The sequence below is a fragment of the Suillus subaureus genome (assembly GCF_016647635.1).
Source record: "Suillus subaureus strain MN1 chromosome Unknown BJ212scaffold_30, whole genome shotgun sequence".
NCBI lineage: Eukaryota > Fungi > Basidiomycota > Agaricomycetes > Boletales > Suillaceae > Suillus > Suillus subaureus.
This window is the reverse complement of record NW_024538586.1, coordinates 31,214-43,958: the sequence shown is the minus strand read 5'-3', so window position 1 is coordinate 43,958 and position 12,745 is coordinate 31,214. Positions and strand designations below refer to the sequence as shown.

The 12,745-nt window shown below is 44.7% G+C and overlaps 4 protein-coding genes across 4 annotated transcripts; 2 read left to right on the top strand and 2 right to left on the bottom strand.

Annotated features, from left to right (window-relative positions):
• Positions 1-3,780: 3,780 nt before the first annotated feature.
• On the bottom strand, positions 3,781-5,055 carry BJ212DRAFT_1278216 (uncharacterized protein; the record flags this gene model as incomplete). Its single annotated transcript, XM_041331418.1, has 1 exon — positions 3,781-5,055. The coding sequence occupies one exon, from the start codon at positions 5,053-5,055 to the stop codon at positions 3,781-3,783; it is 1,275 nt and encodes a 424-aa protein (XP_041189778.1).
• Positions 5,056-7,376: 2,321 nt separating this feature from the next.
• Positions 7,377-8,486, bottom strand: BJ212DRAFT_1483788 (uncharacterized protein; the record flags this gene model as incomplete). The annotated part of the gene is made up of 1 exon (XM_041340677.1): positions 7,377-8,486. One exon carries the CDS (start codon positions 8,484-8,486, stop codon positions 7,377-7,379), a length of 1,110 nt encoding a protein of 369 aa, XP_041189777.1.
• Positions 8,487-10,042: 1,556 nt separating this feature from the next.
• On the top strand, positions 10,043-10,539 carry BJ212DRAFT_1224937 (uncharacterized protein; the record flags this gene model as incomplete). Its single annotated transcript, XM_041329441.1, has 2 exons — positions 10,043-10,084; positions 10,135-10,539. Coding segments are annotated over 2 exons (447 nt in total), but the record flags the coding sequence as incomplete, so codon positions are not given.
• Positions 10,540-11,043: 504 nt separating this feature from the next.
• BJ212DRAFT_1278082 (uncharacterized protein) lies at positions 11,044-11,208 on the top strand (the record flags this gene model as incomplete). The annotated part of the gene is made up of 1 exon (XM_041331407.1): positions 11,044-11,208. One exon carries the CDS (start codon positions 11,044-11,046, stop codon positions 11,206-11,208), a length of 165 nt encoding a protein of 54 aa, XP_041189775.1.
• Positions 11,209-12,745: the final 1,537 nt, after the last annotated feature.

Below are 12,745 nucleotides of genomic sequence, written 5' to 3'. Positions count from 1 at the left end.
TCTGGATTCTATGCTGTGGAAGTTCCAGAGGAATCAAGACCCTTTATGGTATTCTATGTTGAAGGCCAAGGGTACTTCTGGTACAAACGAATGCCAATGGGCTTGACAGGTGCCCCATCGACATTCTCAGAGATGACAGCAACTAACCTGCACAATATATTAGTAGACAGCACTATGGAACTGTTCATCGATGACGGAGGGACAGCAGCAGATATTTTCAACAAGATGATGGAGAAACTAATGTGAATATTCAAGAGATGTCACAAGCGCAAGATTTCCCTCTCTCCTACAAAGTGTCATCTATTCATGACTGAAACTACATTTGCAGGTGCCACAGTAGGACCCAAAGGTGTACAACCAGACCTAGCAAAACTCACCACAGCAGTTAACTGGGAACAACCATCCAACACATTGAACCTTGAATCATTCTTGGGGCTCACCAGTCACTTCTGAGACTTAATCCAGAACTATTCCAGGCAAGAAGGACCTCTGTGGGATCTAGTCAAAATGGCACCATTGACAGTCCCATACACAAAGAACACATACAGACACACCTTGTGCAGCCTTAAGCTTCAAAATGTATGGGGAGAACAACATACAAAAGTGTTCTTGGACCTCAAAGCAGCTCTGGTGTCAAAGCCCATACTACAGGCACCAAGGTATGATGGCTTGAACTTTGTCATAACATCTGATGGCTGCGCTGAAGGTTTCACAGCGGTCTTGTCACAGAGAACATGCACACAAAATCCAGCAGGCAAATGGACAGAATGTCTTCACCCAATCAGATTCGCCTCGAAACAAACATCCTCAATGGAACAGAACTACAAACCCTTCTTATTGGAGTTCACTGCACTGAAATCTGCACTAGATAAATTTTCAGATATTATTTGGGGATTTCCAGTCAAGGTCAAAACTGATTGTCAAGCCCTGAAAGATGTTCTCATCAGTAATCATCTAAATACAGCCCATGCACAATAGTGAGATGGAATACTTGCTCACAATATTGTAGACATGAGACATGTACCAGGAAAGCTCAATGTGATCACCGATGGCCTCAGTCGTCAATGGGAGGGTCAACCTCAAGATGTCAGATTGGTTGATGGGAGTGAATGGACAGTTAGCAAGGACTGGGAGTCCAATTTGGGTCTGATCAATGATTTACTGCTAATATCTACTAATATCAATGAATCCATGGCATCAAGTCTTCAGACAAGATTTGCAAACAAACCTGTATTCCTGGAGGTCATTGAGGCAATGTTGCAAATTGACCAAGGTAGAGAAGTCCACAATCGGAAATGTGCAAGGCACCAAGCCTCACAGTACCTAATACAAGAAGGGAAATTATGGTGACTATGTGGAGGAACTGCAGTATGAGCACGAACCAAGGTAGAATGCATCACAAGAGAGGAAGCAAAGGAACTAGCAGTGAAGCAACATGCAGAAGGGGGTCATTGGGGATGTGATGCCATCAAAATCACACTAACCAATCACATTTACAGCCCAAGACTCAACATATCTATCATGGCAGCTATCAGCAACTGTAGCAAATGCAAAAACTTTGGTACACCTCACCTTCACTTGTTGTTAGAACTGATAACATGGTGACATCCTTTTGAGTTGTTAGTAGGAGACTATCTTGCCCTACCAAAGCCAGAGGATACAACACCCTTGGAGTATACTTAGACACATTCTCGCAACACATATGGGCATTTAAGTATGAATCAACAGGCACCGCAAAAATGACAGTGAACAGTCTATCACAGATCTTCAGGAACTTCACGGCATCAGAAACCTTCATGTCAGATGAGGGCAAACACTTCAACAATGCAGTAGTCCAAGACTTTTGCACTAAGTGGAATTGTAAAACTCACGTTGTAGCCACATACTCACCCTGGATCAATGGATTAGTGGAGGGTACAAACAAAATATTGTTACACATCCTCAAGTGACTATGCGCCCCAAGCCTTGGAGAGGATGAGTATGAAGGACTATCGTGGAATAGACTTCTGCTGAATTGGCCAGATCACCTGGATGACGCAATCACTGCACTCAACCATTGGATACTACCAGCACTCAAATTCTCACCAAAGGAGCTGCTCCTCAGGCAAGTCGTCAACACACTGCACACAGACCTCAGCAACTGCACATCAACAATACGCACAGCAGACATCACAACCCACATGGCATATGTGGTGCAGCAACAGCTCGATGGCTATGACACAGCAGTGCAACACACAATCAAAAGGAAAGCCATGTTCAATAAGCGTGTCCTCAGGCAAAGTCCAGGTGAGGTTATATTCTATACAGGGCAACTGGTTCAGTTCTATTGCAGTAGCTTGGATTACACATTCAAAACCAAATGGAAACTGCTACCTAAGTGGTCACCGCCTCATTGAATCACAGCATGGATATGCAACTCATATGAACTCGAAACATTGCAAGGAGAGAATATCACAGGAGAATTCCATGCCAGACGATTACACACATTTGTGCCATGGAAAAACACCAAGTTAGAGGAAGAACAGCAAATGTTTGAAGAAAACCTAGCAAAGCAAGGAGAGAATGAGAGTCGAGTGGAAGAGATGCATGTGGGAGAAGTATTAAGGGAGGAAGAAAACCAGGATGAGGAAGAACAAGATGACAAAGACAAAGAGTCAGAAGGAAGAGGATAAATGAGACCTGGAGGTGAGAGGGCACAAGCAGAACAGAAAGGAGACATGAGTGGGCAACAAGGACGCCACCAGGTTTTTTTTAAGGGGGGCACATGGAGTGGGGCACCCCCTAGTAGGGGGTGATCGAGGGAGAGAGCCAGCAAGGGCTAGCAAAGGCAAGTAGAGGTCGATAGAGCCAATGAAGGAGGGTCGAGTAGCTTAGTCAGCACACAGGTCCCACACAGGCGGCTGTTGTAGTCATAGTCATTCATTCCAGCAGGCCATTGTTCATCTTCTCATTGGCAGTACTTACCACTCCAACATGTTACAGTTGCCTCCATACATAGAGGTACAGTATTGCAGGGTGCAGCCTATTGGCTGCACTGCATCATGTGCTCAGACTTCCTTCTCCCACTTGTACCTATCTCATTGGATCCATCGGCTTCCTCAACATCTGTCTCAGATTGCTCAGAATTCAACAGTTCTCATCATCTCACCTCAGCATTGTCCTAACATTACACTGAGGTGAGTATCATACAGTAGTTCTTGTACATTCTTGTTAATTCATGTATCTAGACTTGTATGCTTTGTATTGACACTACACTGGATGTGACTGTGGGGACAATGATTAGTCTTATGATGGATAGAGTTGACTAATCAATTGTCAGTGTGCACTTGCAAAAAATGAGATTAGGTGAGAGTTTGTGCATGTTTGAGATGATGTCTAGAGAGAATGTCAGTGGAGATGATGTCAGGAAGATGTGGGTTTGGACTACAAAGGCTTTGCCTTCGTAGTCAGTGGGGAAGGTCTGGCTTGCCAGGCTGCGGCTGTAGGTGCGATCTGGGAGGATTTTTTGAGTGTGGTGTTCAGAGTCAACAAGAAGTTGAGAACAAGCTGAGTGCACAGAAAAAGCCAAACCTTCTGAGCATGAAAAGGTTAGTCTCAAGTTATGGGAAGAGGGAAGAGAAAACTGCAAAGAGGAAAAACAAGACCACACCATAGTGAGCACAGCTTGACTATGGTCGAGTTCCTCTTTGAGGAACCCAAACCCGACACAACATGAGATGTGAACACAAGAAAGGAACACATGTTGCAGGGGAATTAGTAGAAGAACAGATGTGAGTACAGCTATATGTGAGATAATGCAGTATTAGGTAGAGAATGTGAACATTGAAAATTAAGCATGGTGGATTCTAGATGTGAGATTGCAAGAGGGGAGTTGATAGCGGTGGAAATGAAGAGGGGCAAGATAGATTCAATTTGACACCAATACTCTAGGAAAGCACGTGATTTCCAACGGCCCTGCATGGCAACTATGTCTGGATGGACCCCTTCTAAAAACAACTCTGTGGCTCTGCCAATGCAGAATGCATGACCAGGCATGGTTGGGTGACCTGCCACAACCCAGATGTCATTGCAGCATGAGAGGAACCAAGGTTTTGTAAGGGGAGACCAAGAACCATTGGCTGTTTCGGAGGAAAAGAGGGGAGCATGAGCAGGGATGTTAAGATTGCTCTTGAGATGAAGGATAATGGCTGCAAGTGGACATGTTGAGTGGCTGCATTCAGTAATGCTGATATCAGCACCCTCCATGCCAGTGGTTTTTGTCCAAGGAATATGGAAAGTGGTGCAACATACATTGTGTGAGTTGTGTACCGAGATCAGTAGGATAGAGTGGGAGATGTGCTTGATTAAATCAAAAACATTGGGACTAGGGATTAGTAGTTCCCCAAGATGACAACAGGACCAGAAGGCAACACATGCAACAGCAAATATGGCAATGTTGAAGGAATTGGTGAGGTCTAGTCCTTGGGCTAGTTGGCCTAAGGTGTCTAGGGTGACTGGAGGGCAACAAGCTCTTTTGGAACTGGGAGGAGTGAGCTTAGTGATGCCTCGTCGAATGTGATGAAGGACATCAGATTCAGTACCAAACCAAGTAGCACCATTTACGGCATGCCAGTAATGTAGACCTGCCATCCAACTGTTGGCCGTGCTGTTGGAGATGGTACCTGCTGCATTGGCAAGAAAGGCTGCAAGAAGGCTTGCTGAAGCAGGCATGCATTCAGATTCAGGAAAATTGTGAGAGTCACAGAACTGCATGAAATGCAAGAGACTGGCACCATAATTACTACAGGTGTCTTCATCTAAAGATTGGATCATCACCAAGAATATTTTAAGGACGAGGGAATTGGGAAGCAATTGCAAGAGTTCATTTTGAAAGTTGAGTCTGTGGGGAGTGGTCCATAAGAGGATGCATTCACTTGCTAAAACATGGGGTCGGTGAGGTGAAGGGGTGATGATTGTGTTTTTGCAAGGAGGGCATGGGATTCGGACACGACCGTCAGGGTGTGTAATGGCCTGTTTGTGGGTATTATAGAGGGAAAGACGAAGAAGATCGTCCATTGCATTGTCGACGTTATGGGACATTAGTGAGGAATGGAGTAAGTTCTTTTGGTAGGAGGGTGCAAAAAGGGATGTGTTGCGTGGAGGGAGGGAGGATGTTGTGTGAAATTGGGTCAGTGAGATTGATGCTCATGTTGACATATATAAGAGAAATGGAAACCTTGGAGGACCTGAGAATTTCCTTTGATCAGCGAATAGACATGTTGGAGGCAAGGTTAGAGCAATGTCCCTTTCAGAAAGAACCAATGACACCTCCATTGTCACTTTGGATAAGAATGTCAGCATTGGAAATACCAAAAGTGATTGTGACATGGATTGCGAGTTCAACAGTGATAGTCTCCAGCCACCCAATGTTGTGACCAATGGGTTCACACCATCCTTTGATAGTGGGCCACATATCCCAAAGGCCATTCCAAAGAATGCCAATGCCAGAGCCAGTGGAAGCATCCACCCAAATGCCATAGTCATGAGTGGGGGGGCAAGGGGAAAGAAGATGAAGAGAGTGGTCAAGAATGAGTGTGTTGATCCACCGTTGAAGATCACTTTGACTGTGGAGTGCATGTAGCACAGGATGAACTCAGAAGGGAAGTCTGCGATCCAATGATAGAGGTTAGAAAGATAGGAACAGCCATGAAGGAAAACAAAGGCGCAATGGGTGAGAGTCCCCGTGATCTTCTCAGTGTCCTGTTTGTGAACCATTCTATGTTCACAGTCATGCATAAAGGACTGAACCCATGAGAGGTATTTGGTGCATTTGGAGTCGGGAAGGGCAACAGACCAGTTGGGAAAATCAAAGGTATATCCAACATAATCACGGATATCGCCAAAATCAGCACCTTTGACTGGGTGCCATGGAATATTGATTGGGCCAATATATTCTTTGGCAGAGTGGAGGTCATAACAATAGTGGTAGATGATGCCATTGGAAATACTGGTAAAGGGACCATCTGGATCTGGGACACAAACGAGGAAGAAGTCATCCACCCATTTCCAGGAGGGTCCAATATTTGTGTGATCCCAGATGTCCTGAGTGGCATCAGCAACCTCGCCCTGAAGACCAGCTGCAGAGGCAGCACCAAAAGGAAGGTTATGATCCATATAAAATTTGTCATGATAACATACCACCAGGTAGTGTTTGTGATCTGGAAGGATTGGGATGGTGCGGTATGCACCTTCAACGTCAAGGGATGCGGCCTGCATGCCTGGTGGAGCTGTAGCAACCTGGAAAGGTGCACATGAGTAAGGAGTACTCGGAGGAAGGAGGGAAGATACTCGGCAGCCTATGATGTACAAACTCCTCAGCATCAGGTGGGCGTGAGGTCATAAGTGCATCATGGTAGCGATTGAGCAAAGGAGGAAGTGCAGGAAGGCACAGTTAGGAGGGAAAGGAACTCACGAAGTCAGCCACCAATTGAGCAGTGCCCCAGCAAGTGGGAAACTCCTTGGCATTGATCTTGTCATTGATGGAATGGCCCATAGAGCCCTTGTAGGACAGGTTGCAACAAACACAGGATTTTTTGGGAAGGCCCAGTGCTTCCTCCTTGACTGCAACCTGCAGAGGAGAGGAGCAGAATGGACCGATCTTTGCTTCAAGTTCGGATTGTGTGAAGGGGCCACTGAAGTGGCCAAGAGAGAGCTCTGCCTCAATGTACTCTTGGATGAGTTGGTCATGTTTGAGAGCGCTTGGGAGATTAGGAGGTGCATAAGTAGTATTGATGGGATCAAGGTTCCCAAGAGGAAAGCCATATCTGAGTTTGTCGGGTAACTGGGGGTATGCATCAAGGAGGTTGGCTTTGTGAAGGAAGATCTCAAGTTGATCTGCAGAGTAGGGTGTTAAAATTTTTGAGAATTCAGGATCAGAGTCGTATGCAGTGGGAACAATATGCAGATTATCTAGAAATACATGGCAAGGAGGTAAAATAGTAGAAGTACAGTGGTCTGTGTGCCATATCAAGAAAGGGATGAGGGTGGGATCAGTTACCCAGACACTTGTGGCTGCAGGCACTGTGGTCTGGGGAACTGCAGAAGGAACATCCGTGGATCTCTCCCTCACAATGGGTGTGTTTGGAGCAGGTGCATTTGCCATTGCAGTAGATATTGAAATCAACGCGGGTACTTGATGTCGGGGGTTGCATGGGAAATGAGTTGTTTGTTGATGACCTTCGAGTATGTACTTGAACCCAACAGCATTGTGGTGGAGGTGCAAGTGGGGAAGGTGTGTCTGATGTTGCCACAGCAGAGACAGATGGGAGGGGGATGCTCATTGTCAGTTTTGGAGGAGTTCTGACAGGATTTGTCCATTGGAGGTGGCTTGCAAGTGTTTAAGTCGCGTGGAGGGTAGGGTTTGAAGTGATGAGATTTGATGGAGGCTTCTCAAATTTCCTTAAGACACTGTTCCCTGAGGACACAGGTTTTAATGCTTTCAAATTGACAATGGTACTTAGCTTTGTCGAGTGGTTGGGGATCAGCAATATATGAGGCATGCTGTTCAATGTCAAATGCCAGGATGGCCAACCAGTGTCCTTCGAAGTCTGGGTGCTGTTGAAGTTCATTGTGATGTTTGGTCCATCATTCAAGAATTTTGGGGGAGGCATGGTCAGAGAGTAGTTTAAAAAATGGGCCCATGCCTTGTGCCATTCTCCAATTGATATGGAGGTTTCTGCGGGGAATTGAGAGACATCAAGGATGTGGCACTTGGTGGGCACTGAGTTGTGATGAGAAGTGTAATGCGTTAGAAACTTTAAGGTAGAGGGTTCAAGGAAAAGATGAGATGTTGCTTTTGTAGTGAGAATGGATAGTGGGATATGCTGGTGGCACTTGGCCAACTCTATGATATAAGTATGAACACCATATGTGTTGGAGATAGACATGGAGGAGGCATGTTCATTATTGATGTCAAAGAGAAGAGAAGAAGACGTAATAGAAGGGCTCGGAGCAGGCATGGTACTGGTAGTGATGGTAGAAATGACATTACTAGTAGCAGTAGGTGGGGTAGGTGCAGACGGGGTAAATGCAGAGGGGGTAGATGCAGAGGGGGTAGGTGCAGAAGGGGTAGGTGCAGAAGGGGTAGATGCCAAATTAAAAATAGAAGCATGTAATCTAGTGAGCTTGGATGGAGACAGATTAGCAAAGGCGGCCATCATGGTGCTGACATTTGGAATAGAAGCTTGAAGAGTTGAGGGATGACCCCCCAGTTGTGAAGATGAGGTGGTTGCATTGGGGGTGGAAGGATGATTAATGTTAGTGTTGGAGAAGACAACAGAGGTGGTAGCTGGAAGAGGAAGTAGGGGCTTGTCATTATCGACGTTGGCCTTGCCTCTGTCACGGTGATCACGACAGGCTTCATTTCTGGCTGTGATCGCTGCATTTTCTGCAATAATTTGGTCATGAGTACAGACAGACCTGCCAGAAGGAGGTGTGGAAGAAGTCATTCTTAGTAAAAATTGAGTCGACGGTAGGACAATGAGTGAAATGGACAAAATGCTTGTGCCGAGAACAGGGAGGTGAGGGCATGAGGCAGAGAGAATCTGAGGATCTTTTCTGAGAAAGTGCACATATATGTCTGTGTGCACAGGCATGATCTATGCAAGTGCAGGAGATGTCAAAGATACATGTGCTTACAAAGCCCTAGCTCAATGTGTCATTGGCTCACGGGCTTGCCTACTCATTGAGCATCCATGTTCTAGGCACTGAATACATTTAGCATTGTCCTACAGGGAGATTCCGTAATGTTGATTGGTATGTCGGAGGTATTTACATACCAACTCCGATTAAAACCTCCCCATAAAGGCATGGATGACTTATTCAAGAACATTGGCTCCGCAACCATACTATAGTATATTTTAACCATCAACCTTCAAAACATGACATCTGTATCTAACATCCCTGTAACTGCTGCACATCTTTTGTGCTTTGTTCATGGATGCGACAAGTCCAAAATGCCTGCAGAACTGGACTGCTCTGTGAAGTTAGACACAGCTGGATGCAATCATGAGCTCCAAGCATATTTAGTACATACTACTGAGGTTCCCTTGCTTCACCTAGCACTAAGGGCGATTTACTAGATGTCGCTTGACAACATTGAATCGAACGAAGATGAACAGGATAGGCTGTTTACCGAGTTCACCATCAATACAGTGTATGCAAGTTATGCTGCAGCGCAGTCCCGTGTTCGTCAGTATACCCAACTCCTAGCGCTTCTGAGACGCGAGGAAGATGAGTGGGCACAGAAAGTGGAGAAAGCAAGTAACATCCTGCCAGACTACAAGCCCAAGTGGATTTTACAGGTGTTGTGATACTGTCTTGTGTATGTTGTTCTAGCAATTTGTCACTCATTCACCTTTCTCATTGTACCCTCATAGTCTTTGTCATATTGGTTCTTAATAATATCCATGTCAGTGTAAGATTTGCTACATCTTATTTCATAATATGTAGTCAGTAACATATGTGTTTCCTCCATTATATGAATCAATCAAATTTCATTATTATGAATCAATCGACAAATATGGAATTGTCCAATAAGAAAATACACCATGCTTCTGAGTTAGCGTTGATGTTTCTGGACAGAAATCAGAGTGTTCAGTCTCTCAGACTCCCATCATTGTGGCATTCTAGTACTAGTCACTAGGCTGAGGGCTCGGGAATGCATTTATCTCAAACACTTTGGCCTCTGTTTGTGATAATTTCAATTCTTTCAATGGTGTCCTGCAGTACATCATGTTGCTCTTGGGAGAGAGATACAGACTTTTGTGGATTGAGCCATCATCGCTCGACATGCAAACACTACCAGAAGGCAAGCACATTGGCTACACAGAAAAGAAGGGACCGGGCAAAAGAATCTATTAAATCATTGCTACCATTGCTACTACGGCCTGAGATGACACCCAGTACTACTAGGAGCATTCTTGTAAGTCATAAGTTCAACCTTTGTGACTCACCTTTGTTGAATGTCTGGCACAGTTCAGACTGATGATATTCAAAAAATTGAGTGAAAAGACTTGCTGCCCGAGATTTTGAAGACATTTTGCAGGTTTGCCTAGTTGGTAGAATTGTGGTGTAGATTACTGACATCCAACTCAGTGTGCTATGCCAGTCTTTGAAGGACTTTTTCCAAGAGGCCATGACGAGGTCATACAGTTGCTTTTGTTCAGGTTTGCTCAATGGCATGCTCTCGCCAAACTGAGAATGCATTCCGAAAGCACTCTGTTGGCTTTGGAGGAGACCTTCAAGCGCCTCTCTCATCAATTGCGCAGATTCAGAAGCTTTACCTGTACTGCTTTCACCACTGTGGAGTTACCAAGAGAACAGGCTGCACACGAGCGCAGGGCTGCACATCAACGCTTGGCCTTAGGCAATCCGGATATGGAGAGTGGTGGCCGAAGGACAAAGAAATTCAATATCAATACTTATAAATTTCATGCCATGGGAGACTATCTATACTTGATCCGGCTCTTTGGGACAGTAGATTCGTTTACATCGCAAATTGTACGTCAACTTCTGCTACTTGTATATTCTCATCTCAATTTCATTTCGGGGCAGGGAGAGCTGGCACATAGAACACTGAAAGCATTCTATCCTCTGACCAGTAAACTCAATACTCCAATGCAACTCGCCAAGCACGAACGTCGTCATGTCCTTCAGCAAGTGTCAGAAACAGTACATAGTTTGTCTACTAGCGAGCAAGTGTCAGTTGACCTGCCTGCGGCATTCAAGGATCATCACTATATACTGACACTTAGCCATAATAATCTGTTGGACATCTTTCATTTTCTTCGAGGCCATGATAATGATCCAACTGTAACGGTAGGTATTAATTTTATTGTTGCTCGTCTTGCTTACAACAATGTGCAGGCATTCATGCCGAAACTCAAGAACCATATACTATATTGCCTCTGAAAGTTAGACATCACCTATTGTGATCATATGTTTACTGACGAGGAATGCAATTTAGTGATAATATTGGACAACAGATTATATGCTATTCAAACGATGTGGGTATGTCATGTGTATCAACAGCTTATCAGTGTACAATCATTCAATTTCACAATTTCACAGGTCTATTACATGACTTATGACCTTCAACGGGAATATGACACCATAAATCCTCAGACATACTCTGATGTTATGGTGTTATCTGGCAAAACAAGGCCCTGACATCCATACTTGTATGCCCATGTTTTAGGCATCTATTACCTGGATGTATGGCTGAATGTTGAAGGCCTGGTCAAAAAGGAACAACTCGAAGTTCTTTATGTTAGATGGTTGGCACCTGTGGCTGGCCACTGATCAGGGATGACCTGCGCTTGACTTCCAAAGGTCACCTTTGTTGAGGAATCTGATTATGATGCTTTTGGGTTTCTAGATCCCAGCCAAGTCATCTGAGGTGCCCATTTAATTCCAGCTTTCATTTCCAGGTGCGGAACAACCTCACTTTGTCATGAGAAGTCATTTGCACATCAAGATGACCAGTCAGATGATTGGGAAGCATACTACATTGGCATGTAAGTGCCATACCTTATCTAGCTGTCCCTACTCAAGTTAATGAACACTTAGATTTGTCGACTGGGATATGTACATGCGTTACACACCCTATGGGATTGGACATCCTACCATCCTGCGTGAGATGACGAGGGATTGTGCCAACATGCACCTCGTGAATAGCCCAGAATTGGAGGATAATAACAATGAGGATCAACCCTGTGATGACAACAGGGAGGAGGGTGGAACTACAGGTGATGATGGAGGACCGAAGAGGGTGAACAAGATGAACAAGACGAAACTACAGATGACAATGAGTGCGATGATGATGAGAGCATCGATGATATAGATGATGAGGAGACGGAAGACATCAATGAGGAAGACGACCATTTGTCTTTCTAACACCGGAGGTCACTGATAATGCTAACAAGTGAGAGGGATCACCTATCTATTGTATGCAGGTTACCTTAGCCTCCTGAACACCATGACCATGAAATTCACTATATAGCACCTGAACTGCACTCACATCTAAGAAGTAAGGTATGCTCTTTCAGGCTTTGATAGTCCATCAGAAACTTTATTTTGACAACATGTGGCAATGTGGGAAGAGTCGGCCTGAGAAAATTAAGTTGCCAAGGAGTCGACCAAGGCATTGTCCAAGTTGATTGCTCATCGATTGGCATGATACAAGTACTATACTACTCATGGTATAACCTGATACCAAACCTTTACCTTCAGGCTCGACATGTATTGAAAGTATTCTAGCTCATTGAGAGTTTACGGCCTGGTGAGCACCCATTCTCAAGCCGACTTGATGTGTCTGAAACTCATTTGATCTTTTCAGGAGATCTTTAGTGTTGGGCCGGAATACGCACTACTATGAACTCCAATATTTAATGGTTGAGGGCACCTTTTCAGTTCTACCTCCCATCAAAATGTTAGACACTCTGAGTCCTCCAGGGACAAGCAAGCACAAACCAACTGCAAACCCCAGTCTGAGTGCATCAACTCTATCAAGTGCATGCTTGCTAGAATGCTTTACTTGCTGGGCAGCCAAGACCAATCTCAAGTTGAAGCACTCGTCATCAGGTGAATGTTTAGATTATACTCATGGTATAATATGATCCGATACCAACCCTTTACCTTCAAGCTTGACGTGTATACAACAAGGTCTTTCATGTCCAGAGGATTTATGGAGTATATCCCTTCAAGT